The 13,232-nt window shown below is 49.1% G+C and overlaps 2 protein-coding genes across 2 annotated transcripts; one reads left to right on the forward strand and one right to left on the reverse strand.

Moving 5' to 3' along the window:
* Positions 1 to 328: 328 nt before the first annotated feature.
* tirap (toll-interleukin 1 receptor (TIR) domain containing adaptor protein) lies at positions 329 to 3,709 on the reverse strand. Its single transcript, XM_088939726.1, has 4 exons — positions 3,342 to 3,709; positions 2,583 to 2,627; positions 1,410 to 2,012; positions 329 to 642 (listed from the first exon to the last, which is right to left on the reverse strand). Exons 2-4 carry the CDS (start codon positions 2,587 to 2,589, stop codon positions 341 to 343), a joined length of 912 nt encoding a protein of 303 aa, XP_088795852.1. The 5' UTR covers positions 2,590 to 2,627; positions 3,342 to 3,709; the 3' UTR covers positions 329 to 340.
* Positions 3,710 to 3,824: 115 nt separating this feature from the next.
* On the forward strand, positions 3,825 to 11,895 carry cry5 (cryptochrome circadian regulator 5). The gene is made up of 11 exons (XM_088939453.1): positions 3,825 to 4,072; positions 5,072 to 5,297; positions 5,837 to 6,031; positions 6,340 to 6,458; positions 7,160 to 7,314; positions 7,521 to 7,661; positions 8,072 to 8,239; positions 8,587 to 8,727; positions 9,361 to 9,512; positions 10,008 to 10,228; positions 10,476 to 11,895. Exons 1-11 carry the CDS (start codon positions 4,033 to 4,035, stop codon positions 10,565 to 10,567), a joined length of 1,650 nt encoding a protein of 549 aa, XP_088795579.1. The 5' UTR covers positions 3,825 to 4,032; the 3' UTR covers positions 10,568 to 11,895.
* Positions 11,896 to 13,232: the final 1,337 nt, after the last annotated feature.

A 13,232-nucleotide genomic window follows, 5' to 3' on the forward strand; every position in this document is an offset into this window, starting at 1 on the left:
CAAGCACTGTTAGTGTGTAGTAAACGCGCAATTCTGAATGTCAGGTTTACTTAAGTATTACAATTACGAGAAATGAGGTGTTAATCAGCAATTGCGGCTTCCTATGAATTTTGTCTTCATGTGCATTACACAAACTAACTCCCGGGGAGGAACCGACATAAATATGCAAAGACAGTTCGTTTCGTTTCTTTCTTTGCCTGAAATATTGTATCGGTAGGCAGAAAAGTTCATCTTAGCCGTGTTATCTGCCCAGAATAGTATCCCCTTACATATGTCTCCCATAGAAGCCACACTCTCTCATGTGATACCCTTCTCCCGTCTCCCCAGGAGGTAACTTCCATCACCCGACGGCGTCTCTCGCCAGCAGGGTCGGGCAGATCGGCGGTCTCGGTCTTTCTGGTTTAGAAGTGTTTGCCTGCGAGACCCCGGCTCCTGCCGCATCTCCGCCCGGCTGGGAGGACCCAGGGTTGTGTAGGAGCTCCGGGTCCGAGGGAGAAGGCGTCGCTGTTCCGGAGCCTGGCTGCACACTGCGAGGGGCGAGTTCGGACAGCCCGTCGGCTGCTAGGGAGCGCTGGGAATCAGGGCAGCTGTGCCGGCCGGAGCTCTGACTGTTGCCGTCGGTTTTACACACCTTCAGCAGGTCTACAATAAAGAGATGACATTTCTTCAACAGAGGAGCATGGCCTCCACACGACCCGCGCATCATACCATTAAACCGTCTGAAATTGTAAGACGGTAATATACACGCAGAAATGTTTTTTTAAAAAGTTCGATGTTTCGGCCAGCAACATCTTAGCAAAGATGTTTAAATATTTCAGTGTTATCATATTATCGGTAAACGGTTGCTTTAATAAATAATAGTTTATAAAATCTTACTTGTACTAGTACACAATTGGGGAAAAAATATTTTTATAGTTTGGGAGCTAAAACGACATTTTAATGCTAACGGTAGTTTTCCCAGGCTGAATTGTAAACGTAACACGGGAAACGTCATTCCCGTTTCACAAAAAAAAGTAAAAATCAAGGTGCACAGTCAATTTCGAGGCGCCGGTTACACCTGCAAGGGGAGAGAATGAGCCCGTTTCTACACTCCTCTGACCCGCTCTACTGTCTCAAGCTGCCCAGCGCCCGACAAGAGAGTTAGTGTCAATAGGAGAGGCAGCGTGTCTCTTGCTGACGTCACTCCAAGCCTGACGTCACAGGAGCTGCTGGTGCACTACGAGCCCGGGGGGGGGGACCCTGGCCAGCTCACCCCCACCCTGCTCCTGGCAGTGCTCTGATAACTGTGCCACCGACCACTTAACCTGACACGAGCTCGAACCAGCAACATCTGGACCACGCTGCCCCGCCCCTTGACTGGGAGGCCCCCCTCTCTCCGTTGGGGAAAGCGCGTCGCTACACTGACTCACAGCTCAGCACGCTCTTGTACACCAGCCCGTAGCCCTTCTCGCGGTCCAGGGTGATGTCAATGTAGTAGTAGAACCGCAGCTCGTCGGGGTACTCGGCGCGCGACAGCTGGAGCATGATGGGAATGAGCCTCCCGTCGGCCATGGGCGCCTCGGCCAGGGCCTGGTGCACCTGGTACCTGCACCAGGGGTCCCCGAGGAAGCTGTGGGTGATGAGCATGGCCCAGCAGTGGCTGCTGCTCACCGCCTGGTAGAGCTCGGTGGGGACGGCGCCCCCTGGGGCCGAGTCGCGCCACTGCAGGAAGCAGCGCAGCGGGGGCTGCTGAGCCTCGAGGTGGGAGACCAGGTGCTGGGCTTCGGAGATGTCGGCCTCGCTGTGGCACACGCACACGTCGTAATCCCGGATCCACCGGGCGCTGCTCCGCAGGTCCGGCATCGGAGACCAGGAGAAGGAGGAGGAGGAGAGGGACGGGGAAGCCGAGGAAGCCGAGGAAGAGTTCGCAAAGGAGGAGGACGAGCGTGATGCCGCGGGGGGCTCGTTCTCATCTGCCGAGGAGCCTGGAGCAGAGCCTTTCTTTCTGCGGTGGAGGATGCGCCAGAGGCTGACTGGTGGAAAGGAAGAACATGTTGGGAGAAGCCCTTTTGTGCCAAACCATCTCCAGCCGAGTAAATTATTTCAAGTCGGGAGCTGCGTCAGCGTGAGTAGGCTGCAAAGGAACAAGTCAAGGCTTATTCCAGGCTACAAAGAGAAGAAAGGAAACACACCGTTTCGACCGTTTGCGAGAAGACACGCGAAGGAGACCCCAAAGCCGAAACGTGTTTTTCTTCTCTTTTCAGCCTGGAATAAATCTTTACTTGTTCCCAAATTCTTTAAAGTTCAGTCCAGCAGGAAGTTTTGGGGGGGGGGGGGGGGGGGAGCTGGGGTCCTGCCCTTTAAAGATCTCCTTCAAATGGCTTGATCCTCATCCGTGACAGATAGGTGACAGTAATGGGAACTCCTGTGCATAAAATGTGAGAATTGTTGGAAGTCCGCACATTTGAATGCTAAATGATGAAGTGGGTGCATGCCCATCAAAACTGTCTATTGATATTGCTGCTCATGGATGAAAGACTAAAACTGTATTCTGTGGTTAAGAAATACCAGGCAGTGATATAATGAGCATACGTGTGACTTACAGGACATGCTTCCAGTGGCAGACGTCTGTATGGTGTTAATGGTTCCTGCAAGACAGATGCAGAGAGAAATTAAAGGTCTCCTAGCAGGGGCCCGTAACTTTCACCAGCCCATGTGTACAGTACAAGTACCTGCTCCCTGCTCACACACTAGAAACTACTAAGCTTTCTTCATTAATAAGCACTTGTACTGGATTTTATATCACATAATACAAAGAAGGGAGAAAAGGTATCCAAAAAAAGATAAACAAACAGAGGTTACTACAAATCAGAACTCTCAGTTCACATACATATTTTGCTTTGATACTTTTCAAGTGTTCAAGCAATATTGCATTTCCATCTTATTAAAGTAGGGAGTAACGTTAGACCATTGTTTTCTACATAGGATATCGAGGCAATATTACCAACGGATCGATTATACCCGACTGTTGTTTTCAGAACTATATCTCCTCATGACGTGTCAGTTTTTCCTGCAGGATTTTTTAGATCCTTTACAATTAAACATCATGCTTTTTTTCTCTCGCCTTCCGACGCCTCATATCAAAATTGAGGTTCATGAAGTCTCCGACTTCTAGAACTTTAAAATTTGTATTTTAAAAAGAGTCGTGTGATGACAGGGACTAGACCACTCAACACACCTATTGCCTGCTGGTACCGAAAACGTATTACAGAGAGTTTTTTCCCCCCCCGTTTCTTCCCATATTAAAATGCTGCTAAAGTACAAAAAATAGAAGATGAGGGTTCACAGCACAAGAAACTCACCGCGTTGAAAACCCTATCTTTGACCGAATCATGAGCAATGTACACCGAGATTTCGGGACTGTCGACGTTAATACTTCCCCTAGCAGCCTGTCTCTGCGGGCCAGCGGGTTTACAAAATTAGGCAAAGTTTACTTCCTGCTGTGTTTAGCAAATTAAAAAACAGTGCCGAGACGGGCGTCGAGCCCCTTTTCCTTCCTTCCGCAACAATTCAACAGGGGCGGCAGCCAGCCGAAAACACACTGTAAATGAGTCTTAATGTCATCTGCTGCTTTCATTTCACTCATCGTGGGGAGCCGCAGAATTCTCTTGTCGATGAAAACCCACACAGTGTCTTCGCTTGTGCACCCTCAAGCGTCTCTCGCCTGCTTCTAAACCTCAGCGATTGATCGCAGCGAACCGGCACCACGTGTGTATGCATGTAGTGTACATATGAGATGGGCACCGAATTGAGCGCTTTGATTGGCTCTTGGAAGCTTCTGTCTCGCTCTTCTGACGTCATGGGTTGCGGTGAGTTTTGTAACACTCTTCAGGCTGCTGGATGCTGGCTAAGTAATTTGCAACTCGGCGCACAAGAAGAAGGAAACGTCAAGCAAATGAACAATTCTACTGTGTTTTCACGGGCAGGTTTTTTTTGAATGATAATCTTCGAACCCCAATCTTTAAAGTGGAATCTGGGAATTAGTACTTGTATATGGACTCTCTGACTGGATTTGGCTGGAAGCATTTGCAAGGTTTGCCATTTAATTATATTTGAATATAACATGGTTGCTTTATTAAATCTTGACCATTTTATTTTGATCAACTCTTTTTTTTTTTTGCACTTTCACGGTCCTGTAATCCGCTGGTTCCTCCACGCACGGTTTGAAAAAGTGCCCCGTTTTCTGTCATGCTTATGTGATTACTGCGTTACACAACGCGTGTAGCTCCAAAAAAAACAACAAACAATTTTTCAAGTAAATCAGGCGTGCACCCGTTTTCCTTGCTTTGTACAAGGATCTACAAAATAAAGATGTGCATGAAACCCCTATGGAACATGGTTTTTCTCAAAATAATTAAGATGTACTCCAAAAGATTTCTGACAATAATGTCCCGGCTCTTGGCTGTAACATTCCTAGGAAAACGTACGGTATTGTTTTAAAGATTACTTTATTTTCTATCATTTTTTAATTCGGTTCGTATTTCTTTTCATATACTTTAATACTTGTTACTATAGGTTTCACCCATGCATGACGTCCTGTTCCACTCGTTCTGCACACTGGAGTGACTGTGCTGTGCTCCCACTAGAGTATAGAGCACTGTGCTGGCCTCATCCATAAGGCTGTGTCAGTGGAGTGCTGGGACTGTGTTGTTTTAACCTTGGGCGGCACAGTGGCACTGCTGTCTGGCGGCACTGGAACCCTGTGTTCAATCCTGGACTTGGCAGGCTGTCTGTATGGAAACGTGTACTTTCCTCCCTGTGTTCGAGTGGGTCTCGCAGCTCAGAGACGCACTGGTAGGTCAGTTGGCTTCTAGGAAAATTGTCCCTGTTGCGAGTGTGTAGCTGCTCTGCAGTGGACTGGCGCTCCAGCCAGGGTGTGCCCTGTCTTGCGTCTGTTGCTAGCCAGAATAGGCTCCGACTCCCCCACTACCCTTAACCGGAGGAAGCGGTCTGGAAGATGGATGGATGGATGTTTGAACCTCTGTGCTCCCGGTCTGCCTTGCGCTAATTACCAGCAGTGTCCTTCACCCAGGCGCCAGGCCCATGATGCACCGCTCCATCCACTGGTTCCGCAAGGGGCTCCGTCTCCACGACAACCCGGCTCTGCTGGCCTCGCTGCGGGACTGCGCCGAGCTCTGGCCCGTCTTCCTCCTGGACCCCTGGTTCCCCAAGAACGCGCGGGTGAGCGTCAACCGCTGGCGGTTTCTCCTCCGGGCTCTCCAGGACCTCGACGGTAACCTGAGGAAGCTCGGCTCCAGGTGAGAGGGGAACTGGATCGGCCTGCTAAACGGAGATGGGTGCCCATGTGACCGTCGCGGTTACCGCGCGGGCTCGTGCCCTCCGCCGCTCCACCCCGCCCGTTTCGTCCCGCAACACCTGGGGCGCGATGATGTCACCGTATCCAAACTAGCTCCGCTACACCCAGTGTGGCATGTCCATCCTTTTCTTTAGTGACTCGATTCAGGAGTGCCCAGTCCTGCTCCAAAGTGGCCTGTTTGCAGATTTCCATTCTAACTTGGTTCTTAATAAAAATCAATCAGCTCATTATTGGAATAATTGAACCCATTAGACACTTTTTCCCAGCTCTTCAGGTGCTGCAGCTTGGACAAAACCTAGAAAACCTGCAGACAGTCCTCTGCCAGGATCAGTGTTAAACACCCCTGACTTAATTCTGCCTGCTGTAGAAGATCGCCCCCATTATTCAGTTAACGGGTGGGGAGGAAGACTTGGAATTGAAGTGTTGCAATGGTGTATGAACGAACGCACTTGAGGGTGACCTGCCATCCTGTTTCATCAGGCTGTTTGTGGTGCGAGGGTCACCGGCCGAGGTCTTCCCTCGCCTCTTCGAGCAGTGGAAGGTGACCCGGCTGACCTTCGAGGTGGACACGGAGCCCTACGCCCGGCAGCGAGACGCCCAGGTGGGGAAGATCGCAGAGGAGCACGGCGTGGAAGTCATCCAGAAGGTCTCCCACACGCTGTACGACACGGAGAGGTACTGCGGCCATCCACCTGGGGCTTGATCCCCGGTCTTGTTTCCGAACAGCGAGGGAGGCTCTCGCATATCGGGGTCCACCAGGGCTCACGTGGCTCCAAGGGTCTACACAGCCAGGCAAAAAAATCGATGAAGCCTTGTCTGTGGATCACAGATTTTAAGATTGCAATATGGGTAATAATGGGTAATCTACACTAATGTCGCAGATGTCAGGAGTTATTCCTCCTGGGTGTCTATAACATGTTGGTACCTCTGCTCAGAGCCTTGTAAAGTGTGAAAATGGTTGTCTCCCATTCTCCTCGTACCAGGATATTAGTGGAGAACAATGGGAAAGCTCCTCTGACGTATAACCGGCTGCAGGCTCTGCTGAGAACCATCGGTGCGCCCAAAAGACCCGTACCACCGCCGACGATGGAGGACATGAAAGGTATCGAGCGTTCATTGGCAGTCTGGGATAGCACAGGCTATCCCTGGTTTAGGTTTATCATCCTCAAGCTTCACGGAAAGTGTGCGCGACCTTCTTCACTTTGATGAACTGCGTGGAGAAGGTGTGAGTTAGGCGGTCTGGCCCTGCCCCGCCCTCAAAGCCCATCTGTTCTCTAACATCCAGTACAGACCCGCGGGGGAGCCGGAGCCTATCCCAGCAGGCAACAGGCGCGAGGAAGGGCGCGCCCTGGATGAAACGCCAGTTCATTGCATGGCTCCCCGCACAAACAAACTCGGAGACACACTCACGCCAGCAACAAATTCCCCAGAAGCCAGCTAACCTCCCAGCATGTCTTTGGACTGTGGGAGGAAACCGGAGCACCTGGAGGGGAGCCCACGTGAACATGGGGAGAACATACAAACTCCACACAGACAGAACCCCAAGAGCAGTGCCGCCATGCCCCAAAGCCCATTTTTAAAATCAATGATATTTCCCATGAATATTCATTCAAAAATGTAGACTAGACAGGAGGGGATTGCACAGTGAGCTACCTCACACGTACCATAACCCCTTTATTGCATAGTGCAACGTTTCCTACTAACTGTACCTACACGTGTCTGTAGTCATCCAGTTTACTGCGCCTTTTTAGTACGTGCACCCAAGAACAGGGTGCTCCCTTTGATATTCTCCCCCCTCCACAGGTGTGTGCACCCCCTGTTTGGAGAGGCACGATGAGGAGTTTGGGGTCCCCACCCTGGAGGAGCTGGGGCAGGATCCCCGGACTGCTGGTCCCGAATTGTACCCCGGTGGTGAGACGGAGGCTCTGTCCCGTCTGGACCGACACATGCAGAGAACGGTACCTGTCGCGCGTCCAGGGCAGGGTGGACATGTGTGTTGTAAAAGGCTCCCTATAAGCTGTACTTATACAATGAAGGAGGCAGAGAGAATCAATTGGTTAAGCCTCAGATCCAAGAGTATTTGTCTCACTTGTGAAGCTCTGTTGTTGGCACGAACAAGTTTTTGTGTGGGTCTTGAATTCACCTGAATTGTCCGCTTTCCCAGGCATGGGTGTGTGGCTTCCAGAAGCCCAACACGGAGCCCAACGCCCTCAGCCCCAGCACCACCGTGCTCAGCCCCTACCTGAAGTTCGGCTGCCTGTCGGCGCGCACGTTTTGGTGGAGACTGACCGACGTGTACCGTGGGGTGAGGGTCTGCCCGACTTTGGAAATAAAACCGCCCCTCGTGAACTTCATAAGACGTGCTGCTTAAGTTGCTTATCTCGCTCCCAGCTCTGTACAAAACGAAACGCTCAAGCAGAACTAAAACGCTGTTCAAGGCACCCCTCTGGTGCTTTCTCCGCGCAAGATTTTGTCAGCTTTGTGTTAGCCGTGCGCAAGAATGGACCTTATCTAACCATTTTCTTAAAAGTAACCGGCACTTGCCTCCTGGTTTGCCCTGGACGGCTTTAATGCTTCATCCATTATGTGTAAGCTAAGCCTCTTCCTTCCACACGTCCAAGCAGGCCAAGCCACCACCTGCTTTGTGTCTGTTACGATGTGGCCCACAGTGCCTTCCTGTTAAGGCTGAGCACAGTCGGCGTCTGTTTCCTACAGCGGAAGCACTCGGAGCCCCCCGTCTCCCTGCACGGCCAGCTGCTGTGGAGGGAGTTCTTCTACACCGCCGGCCTGGGCATCCCCAACTTCGACCGCATGGAGGGCAACCCGGTTTGTGTGCAGATCGACTGGGACGAGAACGCAGAACACCTGGCGGCTTGGCGGGAGGTGAGCGATCGGGAGGGGCTTGTGAGTGTGACCCCCCCCGTTAGTGCGAGTGAAAAGGCCGTGATGAGCAATGCCAAAGGTGCTCTCGAAGAGCCAAGAAGGTCTTGTCTCTCCATGGCCAATACTCACGAGCTGTAGGCTCTCTAAGGAAGGTTCTTCATCTTGCACAGCAACACCACCCAACTCCTCGAACATCCCCCTTTTGAATAATTCAGTTACCCAAGTGAAAATGGGTTATCCCAGCCTGCCTGCTCTTCAGGCTGGCTGGTTACGTCAAGCGCTGCTGCTCTATTCTGTCCCACAAGTGTCCGTGTGTGTGTGTCTCTCCGTGTGTGTGTGTGTCACAGGGTTGCACGGGCTTCCCCTTCATCGACGCCATCATGACCCAGCTGCGGTCCGAGGGCTGGGTCCATCACCTGGCCAGGCACGCTGTGGCCTGTTTCCTCACGCGCGGAGACCTCTGGATCAGCTGGCAGGAGGGCCAGAAGGTGAGGAGGAAAGCCGTCTGTGCACCTCTGTCCCGTTCGCAAACGCCTCGTTCTCCCCCACCCCCGCCGTTTCCATTTTCCTTAATTGAACAAGTTATTTTTTTTACTACATGCTCGCCATCGGTTTTTCCTAGGATTTAATCGGCCGCTTCTGGAAAAAGCGCCATTAAAAGGAAACGGACTGCAGCCCATGAAGGGATAGGTTCACAGCCTGGGGTTGGCGTTGGCGCCGATGCAGAGTGCCTGTTTATGAATGAAATTGTTTCTGGGACAAAAATCCACTCGCCTTGCTTTGCTTTTGTTATCGTGCCTCGGAAGGTTATATTTTCTCCACAGAATAGTCCAAGACGTGTTGCAGGGAAAGGCTGAGAGTCTGTTTTCTTTTCTAATGGCCTTCATCTGAATGAAACCTTTAAGTGATTGTACACATTATCAAAGAGTATGTGTTAACCAAACACTACACTACTAAGACAAATATTGGCCCTGCAGATTATAGTCCTAGGTTTTGATGGTAGATAGGTTTTCCACCCCCCCCCGACAGTCACAGATTACAGTTTGATGATTGGCTCCGCCCCCTTTCCTCTGTAGCGCGTACGCTGGGCCTGAGCGGCTCGTGTCTGGTACCTGTTTCAGGTGTTCGAGGAGCTGCTGCTGGATGCAGACTGGGCCCTGAACGCCGGGAACTGGCAGTGGCTGTCAGCCAGTGCTTTCTTCCACCAGTACTACAGGGTCTACTCTCCCATCGCCTTCGGGAAGAAGACGGACAAGAACGGGGACTACATCAGGTACCGCAGAGCCCCGACGTCATCCCATGGGCCTCGCTGAGCAGCAGCAGGGACATTCTGAAGTCCAGAGAACGGTCAGCTGTTCACTGGGAAGCATTTTTTTTTATATAACGGACATTTAATAACAAATTAATGCAGACAATCTGAGGAAGACCCGCAGAATACATTTCATATTTTCAATCTTCAGGGGGACTGAGGTTTGATTGCTCTTAATTTGACAGCTGCACCATTTGCCAAAGTAAATATTCTTTAACTGGGTTTCGATTCTCTTTTGTTTATTCACGTCAAGTTGATATTACTACCCCTGTTGAAGACTTATTGTCTTATGGCATATAAACAAAATCGCAAATTGACCTTCACATATTAATATAAAGGAATAAGAAATCCCTTCTTTGGTGCGTTAGTGCCTCAGAAACAGTGCCCACTATTCTATGGCTGTTATTCCCTGATTTAGGGAATGGAGGGAGTTCCCTGACAGTCTCGATCCTGTTATAGGAAGTACCTGCCTGTACTCAAAAAGTTCCCATCGGCATATATCTACGAGCCCTGGAAGGCACCACGCAGCGTCCAGGAGCAAGCAGGGTGCATTGTGGGAAAAGATTACCCCCGGCCAATTGTGGACCATGATGTAGTCAGCAAGAAGAACATCCAGAGGATGAAGCTGGCATACGGACGGCGTGCCCAACTCAGTGGCGAGCAAGAGGGCACAGGGAAAGGTGAGACTGAGGACACGGAGATGGATGGGAACAGTTTCCAAATGCAACTTTAACATTGTCGTACAGAAGGTGTCCGCATAGCAGAGTACTTCCTTGTGCTTCCACGGGCCAGATGCCGAGCCTGACCAGTTTTACTTCCTGTTGAACTGCGGTTCCTAGGGCCACATAAAAAGGAAAATAAGCATTCAGGATGGATGATGATGATGATGATGATGATGATGATAAAGTGTTTTTCCTTTTCTTCCAGGAATGAAACGCAAAGGGCAGTCAGTGGCAGACCTGCTGACGAAGAAACAAAAGCGAGATTCTGTTGAAGAGAAGCGGACGCTAAGTGGATAGCGAGTGACTGCGTTCGACGCAAGAGAGGGCGTTCGATGAGGCAGGAAGAGTCGTAAAGCACAGCTGTACACCTTTCACTTGGGAAGTTTTTTTTCCATGACATTTTAGATTGCAAGAGTATATATATATATTGGGGGGCTTGGTGTCACAGTAGTTAGCATTGCTGCCTTGCAGCGCTAGGGCCCTGGGTTCAATTCTGGACCTTCAATATTCACATGGGTCTCCTCAGGGTACCACGGTTTCCTCCCACAGTCCACAGACATAGCGGTAGGTTAACTGGCTTCTGGGAAGATCGGCCCTGGCGTGAGTGTGTGCAACCTGCAATAGACTGGAGATAGGCTTCGGCTGCCCCGTGACCCTGTTTTCAATGAAACGGTTAGATGGATGGGTATTTATATACTTTCTGTTGTTTCCTGGAAATATTGGTATAAATAATGATGTAGCTTGGGGGTCTTGTTAACTAATAGTACTGCTTGTTTTATTATTAGGATCTTCAGCCATGTTGAGATGCTGAGGTACACAGGACGGCCTTGTCTTCAGGGTTCACACAGCCCACTGTTCTCAATTTAAAAAATAAGGTACTTTTGCTAGGAAATAATAAACATTTAGCTTACCCCTGAGCTGTAAGTTTTTTATATGGTTTGGAAATAACTTAAAATAGTTGTTTACCACACACTTAAGTAAGGTTACAAATGAGAGGAGGTTATTTGGTCCAAAAAGTCATTTGATTGCCAGTAACCAACTGACCGAAGGACCTCAACCAACTGTCTGTAAAAAAGCCTGTTGGCTTTGACATCTTGAATGCGTAGCTTGTTGCAGACATTCACAGCCCTTTTGTGTAAAAAAAAAAAAAAGAACCTTCTGTTGTGTTTTAAATGTGGTTCCTTGTGGTTTTCACTCTGTTCGGTCTGTGTTTTCACTGTTGACTAAGGAAAAAGTCCAGTGTTCAGTGCCTTTGATCTCAATACTTGAATCGCCTACTCTTTTTTTGTCTTCTCTTTTCACTAAGGCTGTGTAACTGGTGTTGAAAACTGTACACAATATTCTAAGTAAGGACTTATCAGCGTCTGGTGAAAATGTTAGCCCAAGAGCTGTTGAAATTGCACACTTAACTGAATATCATCACAGTTTGCCTTTTGTTGCTCTCACACCTTTCCTTGAAGAGGAAGATGTCAGCATCCTGTAGATACTCACGTTTTGTCACATGTAGATTTTTCTAACTTTTTTTTCCTCTAGTTTTTGCTATATACCTGTATCAAGTCCAAACCAAAATTGTGTCTTTTGCAATGTCCTTTCTAATGGTGCCAGTAAAGAAAGATGGGAATTATTATGCTCTTGTCATTCTTGGGTAGTGATTGGAGCTGTGCAGGAGTGAATAAGGTAATACCTAATCACTACCATGAGATAATAACCCCTTACAGCAGGTGCCCCAAATTCACTGGACTCTCAAAAATTCATGTGTCCTCATTTTCAGTACATTTTTCAATACTTAGATCTGGTTAAGACTACAGAAGAAATCAAACAAGATTTGTCGTTTCTGAAGGGAAATTAAATTTAATGTGCCTTTGTCGGAAGGAACCTGCACACCCCAAAATTGGTGGTGCCTGAAGCCTCTTTCTCTCTCTACACATTGTTCCCCAGATAGGGGCTCCTTATTCACTCTAGTGTAGGACTTAAAACATTAGATACAAAGAATGTAAGTTTAAAAAAAAAGCTGTACACATTTTCCTAAACTAGCTCAATTTAATAAGCACTGGAACTGATTACTGGAATCAATTGAAAAGTATACAATTTTGTGTAACAAAAGAAAAGGCAAAATATTTGAAGCAAGTTTCTGAAGACGGAGGGATGTAGCGGGAGGCAGAGAAAACTGATGCTCAGCTACAGCCCAAATTAACGGGAATGAGCCCTGCTGGAAGAGTGAAAATTCCCTTGGGAATATCTGCACTGCAGCGGCACACTTCCACTTCCTGGCTGCTCCAGGTGAGGCAGATCAGACACCGGAGAGCCCATCTCCTTCATTCACACCTCATGGTAGCTTCAACCACATGCAGTCAGATTTCTACAAACTCTGGCCTTGGTACAAAGGGCTTGTGAAAAACCTGTTAACATAATATGAAATGCCTTTAGCGGATTGTTAAAAATGCTTAAATATTCAGTCAGTTTGTGTGTATTTTTCAAAGAATTGGCTGGCAGGGAGGCAGGTTTCAACGCTCCAGAAATATTAACACGCTTATCGTTTTCGAAGTCGAAGATGCTTGGGCTGCCTTCAGGGTACAAAGCCAAAGCTGAGAGAGAACTGGGCTGCTTCCAGGGGCATGTAGAGCTCCACCAGGCCGCAGCCAGTTCTGTACTGCTGTGGAGACGGGTTCTGCAGTAAGAGTGAACCAGTGTGCTCATGCTTTTAATGAGAGTGAGGGGACGGATATCATTCGGAAACCTAGCTCTGCATAACAGTGCAGCTCCTTCCTCCTCCATCCTAACTGCCCTGCAGGTAATTTGCTCTCTTGAACAAATAGCTGTCTCGTGTTGTCCCAGAGGACAGATTTCCATGGTTGCCAAAGCCAGCTCTGTCTTGCCAGTAAAAACTGCTTTGGGATCCTCTGGGAAAGTAGCACTGCTCCGTACCCCACTGTCCACAGCCCATATATTTTCCATTATCCAC

Source organism: Atractosteus spatula, chromosome 22, assembly GCF_055471065.1.
Source record: "Atractosteus spatula isolate fAtrSpa1 chromosome 22, fAtrSpa1.hap1, whole genome shotgun sequence".
Classification (NCBI taxonomy): domain Eukaryota; kingdom Metazoa; phylum Chordata; class Actinopteri; order Semionotiformes; family Lepisosteidae; genus Atractosteus; species Atractosteus spatula.

What these genes read in the sequence shown, in the direction of transcription:
- tirap (XM_088939726.1), bottom strand. An exon ending in GTACAAGAGCGTGCTGAGCT is followed by an intron (nt 643 to 1,409) that starts GTGAGTCAGTGT and finishes TCTTTATTGTAG; the next exon opens with ACCTGCTGAAGGTGTGTAAA.
- cry5 (XM_088939453.1), top strand. Translation starts at nt 4,033, where the DNA reads ATGGACTCTCTGACTGGATTTGGCTGGAAGCATTTGCAAG. An exon ending in ACGCTGTACGACACGGAGAG is followed by an intron (nt 6,032 to 6,339) that starts GTACTGCGGCCA and finishes TCCTCGTACCAG; the next exon opens with GATATTAGTGGAGAACAATG. An exon ending in ACCTGGCGGCTTGGCGGGAG is followed by an intron (nt 8,240 to 8,586) that starts GTGAGCGATCGG and finishes TGTGTGTCACAG; the next exon opens with GGTTGCACGGGCTTCCCCTT.